Here is an 18528-nt window from a genome sequence, read left to right as displayed (position 1 = left end):
GTGAGCTCTGCGCTGCAGCCCATTAGCGGACGATGAATAGCTGCAGCGCTCGTGTGGCACAAGGGGAGTATCTGTAATTTTTATTTTACACTGTGGAATATAGGATTTGCAAAGATGTCAATCAAAGTAGTGGATACCCCCTTTAATATGGAGTTGTTCCCCAGTTTGCAGCTTTCACTCTTCTGGGAAGACTTTCTACAAAATTTCACCCAATCTAGAGGAGCATTTGTGAAGTCAGACACTGATGTTGGGGAGAGGTCAGGCTCACATTCTCCGTTCTAGTTCTTCTTTAAAGAGATTGTCCACTACTTTTACATTGATTGTCTATCCTTAGAAAAGGTCATCCATGTATGTTCGGCCCGGATCTGACAGCCTACACCCTCTGCAATCAGCTATCCTCAGTGCTGAAGGCGGCAGCAGGTGGCCAGAAATGCTCAGTTCTGGAGGTGCTCCATCTTCGGACAGCGGCCGCGGCCGGGTAACGCACACTTACCTCCCATTCAACTCAATAGGAGGCGTATGTGCAGTACCCAGCCACGGCCACTAACAGAAGACGGAGCAGCACCGGAAGTGAGCATTTCCGTCCGCCTGCTTCCACCGCCAGCACAGAGAACAGGCGGACCCTGGCCAATCAGACATTGATAACCTATCCTAAGGGGCACTTTGCACACTAAGACATCGCAAGCCGATGCTTGCGATGCCGAGCGCGATATTCCCCGCCCCCGTCGCAGCTGCGATATCTTGTGCTTGCTGGCGTAGCGAACATTATCGCTACGGCAGCTTCACATGCACTCACCTGCCCTGCGGCGTCGCTATGGCCGGCGAACCGCCTCCTTATTAAGGGGACGGGTCGTGCAGAGTGACATGGCAGGCGGCAAATAGCAGCGGAGGGGTGGAGCAGAGCGGGACTTAAACATCCCGCCCACCTCCTTCCTTCAGCATAGTCGGCATGAGCTGCGGTTAGCAGGTAAGGTGATGTTCCTCGCTCCAACGGCTTCACACACAGCGATGTGTCCTGCCACAGGAGTGAGGAACATCATACCATCGCAGCAGCGTAATTATGGAATTCCCCGACGCTGCACCGATGATACGATTATGACGATTTTGCACTCGTTAATCGTATCATCTAGGATTTACACACTACGATGTCGAGAGCGACGCCGGAAGTGCGTCACTTTCAACATGATCCCACAGACATCGCACCTGCAATGTCGTAGTGTGCAAAGTGCCCCTAAGAATAGGCCATCAATGTAAAAGTAGTGGACAACCTCTTTAATAGGGTTAGGCTCAGGGCTGTGTGTCATGTCCTATAAAGCACTAAACTTACCCAACGAGGAGGGAAGAAATTTCACAAATCGACTTGTTGCAAAGGTGCCAACATATTACAGGACCGGTCTTGTATCATTGAGCTCTGGCCCCTCCGGCATGGCAAGGGGCTGGATTTTTCACACCGGTAACAATGGGGCTGAATGTAACACTTGAATTCAAGGCTAGAGCGGAGTCTCCCAATAACTTTATCAATAAATTGTACATATGTGATTGCATCCTGCATCAGAAAAGCTGCAAACTATGTGAAAGAAGCCTTGAATTGCCTAAAATATATATATATTTTAGTTACATTTTTTCCAGTGTGTATAGTTTGTTTCTTTTTAACTTGTACCTTAACCGTATGGCCCGAATGTGGTGGGAACAGACTTATGGAATTTGTAGGTTTTGAAATGTATTTATAAATAGTTTTCACTTCAAAACCAATTTGAAAACTAAAAAACCACAGACATTCTTATTTGACTGCATACAACGTAAAAAGCGGGGAAACATTTTGGCAATTCTCGACAAAATGACTAAACTACTGCACTTTGTCTAGCTTGCAATTTACAGAAATATGCGGAAATCCAGAGCGGGAAGAGAAAAAAAAAAAAAAAAAAAAAAGCTGGTTACAAGGGCACAATATTCCCCCAGTAATCTATAGATATTTATATCAACCTGGTAGCATAAAGAGAAATATAAAAAGCACATCCAAATTGTTTGAATGCTTTTATTTTAAATGTTCCTCGCTAACAATTTAGTCTTTCACGAGAGACGCTAATTGTCAAGAGGGAAGGAGCTGGTGGAACGAGGAGATGAATGAGACCTTTGTGTCGTCTGAGATGGCAGTCACTGGTGAAAACACATGAAGGCTTCACGAGACAGGCAGCACCAGGCAGTGATGGATTAGGGACCAGGTAGTCATATCAAAGCACTGATTTGGAAAAATGTCTCGTTCCCCCCCCCACCCTTTTCTGATAAGTTATAGATAAGGAACATCAATAACTTAAGAAATTAAAAAAAAAAAAGTTTTAGTGCAAATAACAATAAAGTAGCGGAATATTTAATTTTCCCTTAACACCAAGAATGATCCACACAAACATATTTCCATGGGTGGAGGTGAACAGGATTCCCGGCAATTCAAATCTTGTTTGATTGACAGCTAACTGCACCATAAAGATGCCAAATTGGACTAAAGCTAGGCAGCTATGTGCACACAGTGCATTTTTGATGCATTTTTGAGTGCAGTTGTCATAAAACTGGATGTAAATCCTTAAGGCCGCTTTACACGCAACGACATCGCGTTGGGGGTCACAGAATTCATGACGAACATCTGGCCTCGTTAGCGACGTTGTTGCGTGTGACACGTACGAGCGACCTCTAACGAGCAAAAATACTCACCTTATCGTTGCTCGATGACACGCTGTCCAGTTACCAAATATCGTTGCTGCTGGAGGTACGATGTTGGTCGTTCCTGCGGCAGCACACATCGTTACGTGTGACACCGCAGGAACGAGGAACATCGTACCTGCGGCCGCCGGCAATGAGGAAGGAAGGAGGTGTGTGGGATGTTACAGCCGCTCATCTCCGCCCCTCCGCTTCTATTGGGCGGCCGCTTAGAGACGTCGAACGAACCGCCCCCTTAGAAAGGAGGCGGTTCACCGGCCACAGCGACATCGCTAGGCAGGTAAGTACGTTTGACGGGTCCGAGAGATGTGCGCCACAGCTAGCTATTTGCCCGTGACGCACAACCAATGGGGGCGGGTACGCACGCTAGCGATCTCGTAAGCGAGGTCGCAGCGTGTAAAGCGGCCTTTAGGCTATGTGCCCACATTGCATTTTTATGTGCAGAAAATCTGCACATAACGCATGTTTTGGCAGGGAAAAAAAAAAAAGCAACTGAAAAAAAACCGCACGTTTTTGATTTCATTTGCACGTTTTGTTTTTTTACGCGCTTTATTCCATTCTTCTTTTTGTGCATTTTTTTTAATCATGGCGACTGCGGGAGTTCCTACGCTGTTCCCCCGCGATCGCCGCCAGGTCTCTGGCTAATTTTCAGCTGGGACCCGGCTCTCACTGCCTGCGCTGCTCCTGGTAGTTTAACCCCCCCTGAATGTTGTGATCAGTGTGATCGCAGCATTCAGGAGGCAGGGAGAAGAATCGCTTACCTCTCCCTGGCGATCGGGTCTCTGGAATGCGATCACAGGGACCAGATTGCTGCCATGGTAACCCTGAGTTGTTACCATCACGACCCCGGGTTACTGAGCTACGGAGAACCTCACACACCATGCTGTATGCACGGTGCGGGAGGTGCAGTGCTCCACTATAATCCCCTGCAGTGATAAAGCATTGCAGGGAATTATAGAAACGCAGAAAAAAAAACAAAAAACGCAGAAACAATTGACATGTTGCTTCTTTTTTTAGCAACAAAATCTGCAAGAAAAAAAAAAAAGCATGTGACAGCAAGTCACGATTCTCATAGACTTTGCTGGGATGCTTTTATTAATAAAAAAAAAAGCAAGGAAAAAAATGGTAGAAAAAAAACGCAACATGGGCAAAAGGCCAAATGCTAGCAATGTCAAGGACAATTCTGAAGTTTAGTGCGCGTTCCTTTTTTTCCCCTTGCAGATTTGCAGCAAAAAAAAAAAAAAAATAAGAAGAATAAGAAGAATAAGAAGAATAAGAAGAAGAATAAGAATAAGAATAAGAAGAAGAATAAGAAGAATAAGAATAAGAATAAGAAGAATAAGAATAAGAAGAATAAGAATAAGAATAAGAAGAATAAGAATAAGAAGAATAAGAATAAGAATAAGAATAAGAATAAGAATAAGAATAAGAATAAGAATAATAAGAATAAGAATAAGAATAAGAATAAGAAGAATAAGAATAAGAATAAGAAGAATAAGAATAAGAATAAGAATAAGAATAAGAAGAATAAGAATAAGAATAAGAATAAGAATAAGAATAAGAATAAGAATAAGAAGAAGAAGAAGAAGAAGAAGAAGAAGAAGAAGTGCATTTTTTTGCCATGAGTTGCAGAGATTTCTGAAACAGAATACTTAACGTGCACACATAGCCTTTCTGTACAGGAAAGAAACAATCTTGAAACCCAATCCAGAGACATTAAGTAACAGTTAAAGGGATTTTCTGGTATGGCCTATCTGTAGGATAAGTGTGGATGGCGATGGGTGCTGGAGCCCCACCAATCAGATGACCAAGGATATGTTGACAACAATAAACTGCCGGAAAATCCATAGGGTCAATATTCTGAGAGATAGATAGATAGATAGAGAGAGATATAGATAGAAAGATAGAGCTATAGATAGGTAGAGAGATATAGATAGATAGAGCTATAGATTGGTAGAGATAGATATCTATTATATATATAAAAAAAACTTCTGTTTGCCTGTAGCCACCACTAGATGGAGCTCAGGAGCAGAGCCTTCCACTTTACAATAACACAATATGTATTAAACGCCCTCTAGTGGTGGCTGCAGGAAACCGGAAGTATAATTTCAAATTCAAGTTTTACACATGAGATGTGAAGCTCTGGATCAAAAACTGTGCATAAAACCGCTAACGATATATATTAAGTAAATATCAGCACACAATTTTGTGAAAAACGCACCTTCTAGCAGGAAAACACCTGTCAAAAAAAAAAAAAAAAAACACGCACCAAAAATGCATACGGTTTTGCCGCGTTATGCTGCGTTTTTTATGCAGATTTACCGCGTTTCTGTTTGCAGTTTTGTCCCTGTGGTTTTTTTTTTTTTTTTTTAACATTGTCAATAGCAAAACACAGGAAAAAAAAAAAAACGCAGAAAAGAAGTCACATGCTGCTTCTTTTTGCTGCAGAAATTCTGCAGCAAAACCTGTAAGGAAAAAAGACGCAACGTGCATTTGGATTTCTCATAGACTTTGCTGGGGAAGGAAATGCATGAAGTTTCTGAACAAAAACCGCACCAATTCTGCAGCAAAAACTGTGGCAAATAATACAGTGTGCGCACAGGGCCTAAAGTTACATTATGGCTTCAAGTAAGAGCTGTATTTTATAGTTTGGGTACGCTCACACGAGCATATGAATCAGACTAGTGCAATACGAGAAAATCTCACATTGCACTCGGCCCAATGTTAGTCAATGAGTTGGAGCAGTTGGTCAGCTTTTTTCCTCATCCAGATTATGGATGAGAAAAAAAAAAGTTGCAACATGCTGTGATTTGCTTCCAAAATCGTCCGAGACTCGCCAACAAAGTCAATGGGTGAGGCTACATTCACACTTGTGTTGTTTTTCATCACTGACAATGCGCTTTGTGACTGATGTGACGGATGCATTGCAGATTGTGGTACAACTGATGGAAAGGATCCGTTAAAAAAATGGATCCGTTGTAGCAGTTTGTGCCAGAAGCCAGCTGTTGCCACGGGTAACCTGAGTGACATTACTGCTGACAGCGCGACTCACTTCAGTTGCTCTGTGGAGCTCAGTGAGCGGCGGTGTTCTACGGCCGCTCCTGTCAAATTCCGATGTCGCAGAGCTAGAAGCATCGTGGGACCTTGTGTGGATTACATCGGACCTGGAGGGGTATTTGGGGATTAATAAAGTGGTGAAAGAGGGTGTTTTGATGTCTTATTTCAAATAAAGGATTTTTTTGGTGTTTGGGTTTATTTACTTTCACTACAGATTATTCATGGGGGTATCTCAGACGCCTGCCATGATTAACCTAGGACTTAGTGGCAGCTATGAGCTGCCATTAACTCCTTATTAACCCGATTGCCACCGCACCAGGGCAATTCAGGATGAGCCTGGTAGAGTCCCGGGACTGTCGCATCTAATGCATGCGACAATTCCGGGCGGCTGCTGGTTGATATGTTTAGGCAGGGGGGCTCCCCATAACGTGGGGCTCCCCATCCTGAGAATACCAGCCTTCAGCTGTGTGGCTTTCTCTTGGCTGGTATCAAAATTGGGGGGGTGGGGGGGGGACCGCACACAGTTTGTTTTTTCTTAATTATTTACTGTGCTGCATGACATAGACCTGCCCACCGGCGGCTGTGATTGGTTGCAGTGAGACAGCTGTCACTCAGCGTGGGAGCGCGTCTGACTGCAACCAGTCTTAGGCACCAGTGGGCGGAGGAGGCAGGGAATACGAGATTGAATAATAAGCAGCCGGCATTTTCAAAAGCTGAAGAAGCCACCAGAGTGGTGTGACAGCTGTGCAGCGCCACGCCGGTGATCGGCGAGTATGAAGAGGGAGAGACAGACCGACAGAGACAGACCGACAGAGACAGACCGACAGAGACAGACCGACAGAGACAGACCGACAGAGACAGACCGACAGAGACAGACCGACAGAGACAGACATTTTCTAACCAGAAAGGAAACATCTGAGCATGCTGTAACTAACAGATGGTACAGTCGCCGGAATCAGTCATTTGATGGATTGGACGGATTCAGGCGCCCATAGGCTTCCATTATAACCAATGACGGATTCCGACGGAATCCTGCGCAGTGTGTTTTTTTCGCTACAAAAAACGTTACATTCTGTGTTGCTTCCGCCCGGCGGTCAGTCCTTCCATGACTGATCAGTCACATAGTGGATGCAACGCAGGGACATCAGTCGCAATCCGTCGCTAATACAAGTCTATGGGGAAAAAAAACGGAATTCTGCAAAACATTTTGCAGGATACCGTATTTCCTCAAGGCGACGGATTGTGACTGATGCAAAAACAACGGAAGTCCGAATGTAGCCGAAGAGAAAAAAAAAAACCTGACGTCACAAGGACCATCCTAGTGATGTCCGTTATTTTGGATACAATCCTATCATGCAACATAGAACACTGTAAATGGTCCTCTAAATCACTAATAGCTGCTGAGAAAAAAAACGGTTTGCAAACATATAGCACACGAATGAGAAGTGAGAAAAAAAAATCATCCTACTCTCCTGGATGAGAATGGGACCATTTTTTCATATGTCCGCGTGAGTCCAGACTTTTGAGGCACAAACGGATCTTTAAAGACTATGACCACCTCAATCAGATTTTTCTTTTTTTTTTTTTGCTTCATAAGCAACTTTCTAACTATTGTAGGTATTTTTTTTTTTTTTTTAAGCTGTGTTGTGTTGTACCTTGGTTATCCCTCCTGAATATATTTCTTAATAAATTTGTCAGCTGATTGTTACCTGTCCATACTGGGAGCACTGATTGGGCAGTGTCATGGTGTATAAGGACATGTCCCCAATTTGTAACACCCATTTGTCAAATAATACCTAAATTTAAAAAAGATTAAGTTCTAGTTCTAAGAGTTCTAAGAAAATATGATCCAGAGTTCTTTATTTACTATTATAGTAAATCAGAAGAGCAAGAGGAGCCTCTATAAACCCGTCAAACTCAGTTTCTTCCCATATTCCAAAATGAGAAGTCAACTACTTTTTCAATATACCAGCCAAACATGTCAGGATAAATGGTTTGACTTTTATAGGCTCTCAGTTTCCTACACATTCAACTTTGATGTGGTCTGTGGTCAAAAATGAGCTGAGAGCAGCTCAGAAAAAGAAACTCTCCTGTCACAACGAGCTCACTGATGGCTTTTCAGTTAATTCATTCTGTATCCAGCAATTATTATTGAAATGCAGGGGCTACAAAGTGCAAATGGTGCAATTTTTTTTAATGAAACAATTGCAAAAAAATGATTTAAAAGACATTTAAGTTACAATAAAATTGTCCCCAAAGGTGGACAACGCCGTTAATGATAATCGCTATATTGGGGTATATGTCAAATACCACTACCAATGTATTCACTGAACTTTCATCATACGGGTAAATTCAAAGGGTTTTTTTAAACTTATTTTTGGGACAATTTCCTTGCCAAAATCCACATTAAAAAAAGGGCTTCAGTTTGCAACAAGCCTCATTTATTTGAATTGGAAAACGTGCCTATAGTGCAAATGTTGACTTTTTTTATATGGTAGAAAACGTTTCATGTTGATTATTTGGTTAGTTTTTTTTACTTGTATTATGATTTTTTTTTATATGTTTTGCCGCTGAGGCTTTTGAGGCAGAAAACACACACACTATAGCTACCCATCATAATATACCGTATTTTTTGTTTTATAAGAATCACCAGATTATAAAGACACACCCCAAATTTAGAAATATTAATAATAAAAAAAAAAAGTAAAAAATGGGGTCCGTCTTATACTCCGGTGTTGTCTTACCGGAGGGGGGCGGCAGTCGTGGTGGAGCAGGGTCACAGGAGGCAGGGTCAGTGGTTGCAGCGGAAGCTGCGGCAGTTGTGTGGTGGAGCAGGCCAGTGCGGCGAGTGTCCTAGTCTGTCCGGAGTCCAGACTTCAAAAAAAAAAAAAAAAAAAAAGGGTGCCCGGAGCAGAGCGTACACAGATGGAGCTCTCATTCAAGAGCTTTATCCACGCACGCGCTGACTCCCGTCGCCATAATTTGAAGTCGGGACCGCGGACACCCACCACACAGCCACCCGGCTGCCTACCCGGCCACACAGGGTGAGTGGCAGCCAGCAGGCCGCCTGTCCGCCCAGAAAGGCATCGTTAGGCACCCGGCCACCCGCACACAGAGCCGCACAGACAGCCTCCGCCAATTCCCCTCCCGGTAAGCTATATTCAGATTTTTAGGCTATGTGCGCACTAGAAATGTGAAGTTTCTCAGGAAAATTTCTTGAGAAACTTCTGGGAGTGAAAGATTTCCAGACCTCCGGAAAAAATCCGCACCAAATCCGCATGCGGATTTCGCGCGGAATAGCCGCAAATTTGCCGCGATTTTCCCGCGGGTGGTTCCCTGCGGATTTTGCAGGCTGTACTGCCGAAATCCGCAGGGTACCTGCGGAAAAGAATTGACATGCTCATTTTCTCAAGAAATTTTCTCGAGAAATTCTTCTCAAGGAAATTTCTTGAGAAAAATCTGCAGCGTGCGCACAGCTATTTTTTTTTTCTCATAGAATTTGCTGGGAAATGTCTGCACAAAGATTGCAGACATTTCTCAAGAAATTTCCGCGGCAAATCCGCGGGTAAATCTGCGCACAGAGCCTCACCCCTCATTTTCCTCCCACACTATGAGGCTGGTATATACTAAACAAAATGTACAAAAAATGTACTAAATATACTAATAAAGTATTAAAAATATAGAAAGCCATTAACACTTCTATATCACTACATATGTGACTGGTGAAAATTGGGGATGATTGGACCAGTCGATGTTCGGGATTGCCGGATGTTCAGTTTGGTACCTGGATTTGGCCAGAACTTGACCTTAGACCTGTGAGACTTCATGAGAAATTTGTGTTTGAGCCTTGGACACCAGGTGTACGGGATGGAGCCCGAACTTTATAGTTTGGGTTTGCTCCTCTCTAGTGGAAATACAATTCTGTAATATAGGACATCCCACCCATGTATTTGGGTAGAATATAGCACAACACAAGTACTCACAATGACCCACTGTATACAACTGACCAAAGTACGACTATTATAGCCATACACCAGGAGCTGGCAGGGGTCCTGCCGCACTCTGACTGGTTCCCCTGGAATGCAGCGTCTCTATATGCCGATGCTTCACCCTGCCCCATGCTCGTGCTGCTGCCCAACATTTGCCGATCCAAATGAAAAGTGGATTGGAAAGATGGGGATATCCTATCGGCTTCTGGACTGGTACTTCCAGTCTTTTTGCTTGTTTCTGAGAATGCTGAGTTCATTCCTGGAAGCCCGGCTAACTATGGAGGACGGAGGGAAAGGTTTGCCAGCAATGGCCAATCTGGAGTTCCCTAAAAGGCTACTTTCACACATCCGGTTTTTGCTCTGCGGCACAATACGGCGCTCTGCAGAAAAACCGCACCCGTTTTTTTGCCGCCGGTTGCGGGTTTTTTTGCATATACTTACATTAGTGCCGTATTGTGCCGCATGGGCTTGCGTTCGGTCCGGTTTTTGCCGCATGCGGCAGATTTAGCCGATGCTGCGGCCGAATGGAACGTTTAATGGCACTTTTTTGCTCCGGAAAAAAAAAACGCATCGCGCCGCATCCGGCCGCTGCGGCGCATTTTTCAATGCATGCCTATGGACGCCGGATGCGGCGCAATGTGGAAAAAAACGCATCCGGCCGCCGCATGCGGTTTCTTCCACTGCGCATGCTCAGTAGCATGCCACAACCGGAAAAAAACGGACGGGCCGCATGTAAAAACTTATGCAAAGGATGCGGTGTTTTCGACGCATCCGTTGCATAGGTTTCACAGCCGGATTGAGCCGCACGGCTCAAACCGGATGTGTGAAAGTAGCCTAAGATAGATATCACATCCACATTGTTTTCCACTTTTATGTGGTCCAAGAAGAACATAGAACTGGAAGCCAGCTCTGAAATTCAAGAGGAAACTTATTAGGCCACGTGCACACATTGAGTATTCGGTGAGTTTTTTACCTCAGTATTTGTAGCCAAAACCAGGAGTGGGAGATAAATGCACGAGTGGAGCCCGAGTTTTTATTACACTTTCTCTGATTGTTCCTGTCCTGGTTTTGACTTACAAATACTGATGTAAAAAGCTCCCCAAATACTGGTCCTCAAAATGACCCTTGTCCAGCAGCTGGATCATTAGTCTGTGGGCTGGACGGAGCCCCACGATCCACTTCCTACCTGTCAGCACCTCCGGCACCTCATGGGATTCATAGACCCAGCGAGACATGGTGTGTGCGTCAGGTAGGTTCGCAGGGCTCCGGTCCGGCAGCCATGGACAAGGGTCCTGAGAATTGATTCACGCAACCCTTCGCCATTTCTTTGTGGCAAACATGTTCAAATTATGGTGCATGCCATACTTGCACAAAAATTTCCACTATTTTTGACAAATATTCCAGAAACAAATTTGCTGCCATTTATACCTGACGTTACCATAATTTTAGGACACACCAACTCACAGCACGTGGAAGGCCGGAGCTGTGCCCTCAATGTTAGGGGTAATACTTTAACCTCTTCCTACTACTTCACATGCTGTTACATCATGTAGGGGGTGTAGATACTGGGGGTGCGCTTGGGGCTGAGCCCGCTCCACACACATCTGCTGAGATTTCACAGTGCCTTGCGAAAGTATTCGGCCCCCTTCAATTTTTTTTTTAACCTTTTCCCACATTTCAGGCTTCAAACTAAGATAAAAATTTTAATGTTATGGTGAAGAATCAACAAGTGGGACACAATTGTGAAGTTGAATGAAATTTATTGCTTATTTTAAACTTTTTTAAAAAATAAACTGAAAATTGGGACGTGCAATATTATTCATCCCCTTTACTTTCAGTGCAGCAAACTCACTCCAGAAGTTCATTGAGGATCTCTGAATGATCCAATGTTGTCCTAAATGACTAATGATGATAAATATAATCCCCTGTGTGTAATCAAGTCTCTGTATAAATGCACCTGCTCTGTGATAGTCTCAGTGTTCCGTTTAAAGCACAGATAGAATCATGAAGACCAAGGAACACAACAGGCAGGTCCGTGATACTGTTGTGGAGAAGTTTAAAGGCGGATTTGGTTACAAATAGATTTCCAAAACTTTAAACATCCAAAGGAGCACTGTGCAAGCGATCATATTGAAATGGAAGGAGAATCATACCACTGCAAATCTACCAAGACCCGGCCGTCCCTCAAAACTTTCATCTCAAACAAGAAGAAGACTAATCAGAGATGCAGCCAAGAGGCCCATGATCACTCTGGATGAACTGCAGAGATTTACAGCTGAGGTGGGAGAGTCTGTCCATAGGACAACAATAAGTCGTACACTGCACAAATCTGGCCTTTATGGAAGAGTGGCAAGGAGAAAGCCATTTCTCAAAGATATCCATAAAAATTGTTGTTTAAAGTTTGCCACAAGCCCCCTGGGAGACACCAAACATGTGGAAGAAGGTGCTCTGGTCAGATTATTGAAGTGAGACTACAATGGGTCTCTTAAGGTCTGACTGCCGTGTTCAGATTAAATATAATAAATAAAATAGAATAAAATAACGGACTACGAGTCAGTTCTGAACTTTCTCCATGACAGACGCCAGAGAATTCTGTTTATTGTTCAGAAAACTTTATATAGTTCTAGGGGAGTAAAGGGTGTAGACAAAACATAGTCCAATCAAATATCGCAGGTCGGGCTCCGGACGTATAAGAATTTGCATAGTCTCTACTGGATTGGATGTACCAAACTTTGGTAATTCCTCTGTTTCTCATCTTCTTGGGCGTTGTCCAGGATGTAGGAGCCATCTTTAAGTTACATGTGCTGGCATTTTGTATTAAGGAAAATCACTAAGCAACACACATATAATACTATTTGGACAATGCCAAACGATATGTTTGGCGTAAAAGCAACACAGCTGATCACCCTGAACACACCATCCCCACTGTCAAACATGGTGGTGGCAGCATCACGGTTTGGGTCTGCTTTTCCTCAGCAGGGACAGGGAAGATGGTTAAAATTGACAGGAAGATGGATGGAGCCAAATACAGGCCCATTCTTGAGGAAAACCTGTTGGAGCCTGCAAAAGACCTGAGACTGGGACGGAGATTTGTCTTCCAACAAGACAATGATCCCAAACATAAAGCAAAATCTACAATGGAATGGTTCACAAATAAATGTATCCAGGTGTTAGAATGGCCAAGTCACAGTCCAGACCTGAATCCAATCGAGAATCTGTGGAAAGAGCTGAAAACTGCTGTTCACAAACGCTCTCCATCCAACCTCACTCAGCTCCAGCTGTTTGCAAAGGAAGAATGGGCGAGAATTTCAGTCTCTCGATGTGCAAAACTGATAGAGACAAACCCCAAGCGACTTGTGCTGTAATCGCAGCAAAAGGTGGCGCTACAAAGTATTAACTTAAAGGGGCCGAATAATATTGCACGCCCCAATTTTCAGTTATTTTTTAAAAAACGATTGACGTGATGACACCCTCCTCCGCGCTGCTCAGACAAATCTCACATCTGTGCCCTAATTCCCCAACTCACGCAGGCGCAGTTTGCCCTCATGCAAGCCGGTGCTGTTTTTGTGCATGCGCGAGATTATGGTTGACAACGTGCATGACGTCCCCTGCATCATCCTTGTAACCGACCATAATCTCGTGCATTCACAAACACCGCATCAGCGAGGGCGAACTGCGCCACCCGGAGAATTACTGCATAGTCGCGAGATTTGGCCGAGCAGCGTCAATCATAAAAGGAGGACGGCGAAGAAGGCCACAAGGAGGGACAGGAGACGAAAATGAGCATGCCCATCAGAGCCCCACAAGTCATTTGCATATGTAACGGTCAGGTTTTATAAAGCTATTTTTGGGGTCTGCATAGGGAGTCAGGGTCAAGGTGCACCTTCATAGAATACAGCCCAGGAGCTGCAGAAGGGGATACTTTTGGTTTCATAGTGAAAAAAACTGGTGACAGGTTCCCTTTAAGCAATAGGTGGTTTTCTGATCATCGCTCCCCTCTTAACTGTTAAGAGGGGGTTGTAGAGTAGTAGACGCCTCCTTTAAGGGGTTAAAAATCACACACTATCAATAAATGTGTAAAAAAAAATAAAATAAAAACAACAGGCACAATTCTTTACATTTGAGCCCCATTCTGATGGCCACAGAGGAGGCAACATTACATGCAGTGGAGCGATCCGATACACACTGGGAGCAAAACTTTATTATTGCAGGTGCAGCCTGGACGTGCACTAGCGCCGCTCTAGTGGACACATATGTGAACTGCAGCTAGATAGACCGACGTGCTGATAAGATACGTGTCTTCCATTACATGTGCACACTGCGGCTCAGTGTCTGCGCCCCGTGCTCGCCTCATACGGGCACAGGACGGGTGTAGCCCGCTCCACAGAGCGCACCCTGCGCGCTGACCCCTCCGCCGCCTCTTACCTCCACGCTGCACGCAGCGGAGAACTCTGAGCGCCGGCATCCTCACTTCTGCTCAAATACCGTCACGTGATAAACGTTCAAACTTTCCCATTGGCTGATACGTAAGGGCGGAAGCAACGCTATATTTTTTATAGACAGTCCCACAGAAGGGAAACATGGCGCTGAACGACGGAGTCGTGTGTGAGTCAAACTGCTAAGAAACGCAAAACTAAACAATAATGGTGTATGTAAGTAAGCGCATGTTTTCTCAAATATATTTGTTTGTACACACACACACACACACGTGTGTATATATATATATATATATATATATATATATACATGTGTGTGTTTAACCCTTTAGTACTGCATGAGTTTTGACAAATCGCCTTTTCTTTTTACTTATTTCAAAAGCCATAACTTTTTTTTTTTTACTTTTTGATCAATAGAACAGTGACAGCTTTTTTATTTTTTGGGGGGGGAAATTATTGTTTTATGTTTACTTTTACAGTGGAACATCGAGTAGACACCCCTGCCCACACTGTAACACCACCGCCACCAAAGGCTCGTCCAGTGACAACAGTGGCTGATGCCTAGGGCTGACTCTTTGACGTCTCCAACATTGTTGGCAGCCATCATTTCTGCTCAGGGTAAATCGACTTTCATCAGTGACCAGCACTGAGGCCACTGGTCCCTCCTCCAGCGCAGATGACGCCTATGCCTGGTGGTGTGGGCAGGAACCCTTGCAGGTAGTCTAGCACACAGACCAAGCAGATATAAACTGTTTTAAATATCTTGACGTGACACTTGGGTGGATGTGGTCAAAGGACGTCCACTTCTCTGTCTTTCTGTGACTCTTCCAGTCTCTCTGTATCTGTATTGAAACCTGCTGGTGACACTCTCAGCTCAGTGACCGAATTCCATCTGAGAACATCCTGATTAAAGCCTCACAATGGGGTGGTGCTGCTGCTCAAGTTTTAGATGTCGTCTTGGGCTCATGATGTCAAAATATGAACAGCATGTTGAGAGGACTGTTTTAATACCAATTCTAATTGAACCGTAAAATGTATTGAGCGATTCATTGAAGGAACAATAGAAGCGGAGTATTTATGTTCAATTATATTAATTTTATTAGAAATCGTTACAAGTACATGTAAAAAACATTTAAGAAGCATAGACATGGGAAAAATACATCAGATCCCCATGAATCACCTAACATATCAAAAATGAACATAATCAGGAGAGAGATTCCGGTATGCAGGTGATATGGCAGCTAAATGCGGCTATATGTAGTGTTGCCTAGTCAACAAAGGATAGGGAGGCTATACAAAAAATGTATTATAGTGTATGTCAGAGTAGCCACCTATAATTAGTATATGGATCTTACACCTACCCAAAGGGTACTAGATAAAGGCATGGTCACATATGGAAATATATACAAAGAAGTGAAGTATAATAGAGAAAGTCAGCTCCATAGGGACCAAAGTGAATCGGGCCGGCACAAAGGCTTACCAGTATATAGGTGGTTCAAGGGGACCAGGCAGAGGGGACCACTTCTCTGTCTTTCTGTGACTCTTCCAGTCTCTCTGTATCTGTATTGAAACCTTCTGGTGACACCCTCAGCTCAGTGGCCGAATTCCATCTGAGAACATCCTGATTAAAGCCTCACAATGGGGCGGTGATGCTTCTCAAGTTTTAGATGTCGTCTTGGGCTCATGATGTCAAAATATGAACAGCATGTTGAGAGGACTGTTTAATACCAATTCTAATTGAACCGTAAAATGTATTGAGCGATTCATGTATCAAACACCTGTTGTGAATTTTGCCATTAAAGAGGACCAACCAGCAGGATCTTGCTATATGAGGTAAAGGCAGTGCCATACAGGCACTAAGATGCTGAATCCAGGCATACCTATTATAGAAAGATCGGATGCTTGGTTGATTAAATATCTTTAATCAAAGTTGCAGAAAGTCACTGCATTTTGAATGATGTGTGCAACACAGGCGGGTCATTGTGGGTCGGGTCCTTGCGTTTATTCCTCCTCCTCCAGTGTCCTCCTCGCTTACCCACTTTTCTTTATTTGAAAATTGCGCTGCTGTTGCTGTTGTTGGTTGCGCGTATCCAATGCCACAGTACTCAGGTCTTCATTAACGCTCGAGTGCTCAGTACTCATAACTAGTGAGTGAGCACTACCATGCTCGGTTGCTCAGTACTCGTAACTAGTGGTGAGTGAGCACGACCATGCTCGGGTGCTCTGTACTCGTAACTAGTGATGAGTGAGCACTACCATGCTCGGGTGCTCTGTACTCGTAACTAGTGATGAGTGAGCACTACCATGCTCGGGTGCTCAGTACTGGTAACTAGTGATGAGTGAGCACTACCATGCTCGGGAGCTCTGTACTCGTAACTAGTGATGAGCGAGCACTACCATGCTCAGGTGCTCTGGACTCGTAACTAGTGATGAGCGGCCACTACCATGCTCGGTTGCTCAGTACTCATAACTAGTGATGAGCGGGCACTACCATGCTCGGGTGCTCTGTACTCGTAACTAGTGATGAGCGAGCACTACCATGCTCGGGTGCCCGGTACTCGTAACTAGTGATGAGCGAGCACTACCTTGCTCAGGTGTTCTGTACTCGTAACTAGTAATGAGTGAGCACTACCATTCTCGGAGCCCCGGTACTAGTAACTAGTGATGAGCAGGCACTACCATGCTCGGGTGCTCAGTACTCGTAACTAGTGATGAGCGGCCACTACCATGCTCGGGTGCTCAGTACTTGTAACTAGTGATGAGCGGGCACTACCATGCTCGGTACTCGTAACTAGTGATGAGCGGACACTACCATTCTTGGGTACTCGTAACTAGTGATGAGCGAGCACTACCATGCTCGAGTGCTCAGTACTCATAACTAGTGAGTGAGCACTACCATGCTCGGTTGCTCAGTACTCGTAACTAGTGGTGAGCGGGCACGACCATGCTCGGGTGCTCTGTACTCATAACTAGTGATGAGCGGGCACTACCATGCTCGGGTGCTCTGTACTCGTAACTAGTGATGAGCGGGCACTACCATGCTCGGGTGCTCTGTACTCGTAACTAGTGATGAGCGGGCACGACCATGCTCGGGTGCTCTGTACTCATAACTAGTGATGAGCGAGCACTACCATGCTCGGGTGCTCAGTACTCATAACTAGTGATGAGTGGCCACTACAATGCTCGGTTGCTCAGTACTCGTAACTAGTGATGAGTGGCCACTACAATGCTCGGTTGCTCAGTACTCGTAACTAGTGATGAGCGGGCACTACCATGCTCGGGTGCTCAGTACTCATAACTAGTGATGAGCGGCCACTACCATGCTCGGTTGCTCAGTACTCATAACTAGTGATGAGCGGGCACAACCATGCTCGGGTGCTCTGTACTCGTAACTAGTGATGAGCGGGCGCTACCATGCTCGGGTGCTCTGTACTCGTAACTAGTGATCAGTGAGCACTACCATGTTCGGGTGCTCAGTACTGGTAACTAGTGATGAGCGGGCACTACCATGCTCGGGTGCTCAGTACTCATAACTAGTGATGAGCGGCCACTACCATGCTCGGTTGCTCAGTACTCATAACTAGTGATGAGCGGGCACAACCATGCTCGGGTGCTCTGTACTCGTAAGTAGTGATGAGCGGGCACTACCATGCTCGGGTGCTCTGTACTCGTAACTAGTGATGAGTGAGCACTACCATGCTCGGGTGCTCTGTACTCGTAACTAGTGATGAGCGGCCACTACCATGCTCGGGTGCTCAGTACTCGTAACTAGTGATGAGCGGGCACTACCATGCTCGGTACTCGTAACTAGTGATGAGTGGACACTACCATTTTTGGGTACTCGTAACTAGTAATGAGCGAGCACTACCATGCTCGAGTGCTCGGTACTCAGAATGAGCAGGTCAGATACTTGGAAGGGCTCAACTTATGTACAGAGTATAATGGAAGTCAATGGGGAACTTGAACATTTTAAAGACTTTCATTATACTTGGTACACTAGTCAAGCCCGTCTGAGTGCTTGTTACTATAACTGAGCACCTGAGAATGGTAGTGTTTGCTCATCACTATTAGGAGACACTGTCAGTTCTGTGTACAACCAGGTGGCTGCATTTCCACTGTAACTGGGGAAAATATACCAGAGTAAGTTACAGGGGAAAAGTTGTTAAAAAAAAAAGGGTAAAATTTAAATATTGAAACCTTGAAAAATCACAGACATTTCAATGGCCCCATAGACTATTACAAGTCTATGAAAAGCACAGATAGCTCTTGTACATGAAAAATCAGAAGTGTGAATGAGGCCTTGGTTTATGAAGTGTCAGAACGAATTAAGGTAC

General features: G+C 44.6%; 1 protein-coding gene across 1 annotated transcript in view; it reads right to left on the bottom strand.

Moving 5' to 3' along the window:
• METAP1D (methionyl aminopeptidase type 1D, mitochondrial) overlaps nucleotides 1-14258 on the bottom strand; it is a 247847-nt gene extending 233589 nt beyond the window's left edge. The window contains exon 1 of the mRNA XM_075318866.1: nucleotides 14184-14258. Within this exon, the coding sequence (XP_075174981.1) occupies nucleotides 14184-14223 (40 nt within the window). The 5' untranslated portion in view covers nucleotides 14224-14258. The remainder of the gene's footprint in view (nucleotides 1-14183) is intronic.
• Nucleotides 14259-18528: the final 4270 nt, after the last annotated feature.

The sequence above is a fragment of the Anomaloglossus baeobatrachus genome, chromosome 7, assembly GCF_048569485.1.
Source record: "Anomaloglossus baeobatrachus isolate aAnoBae1 chromosome 7, aAnoBae1.hap1, whole genome shotgun sequence".
In the NCBI taxonomy this organism is placed as follows: domain Eukaryota; kingdom Metazoa; phylum Chordata; class Amphibia; order Anura; family Aromobatidae; genus Anomaloglossus; species Anomaloglossus baeobatrachus.
Note: the sequence above shows the minus strand (reverse complement) of the source record. Positions and strands in the feature narration are given on the sequence as shown.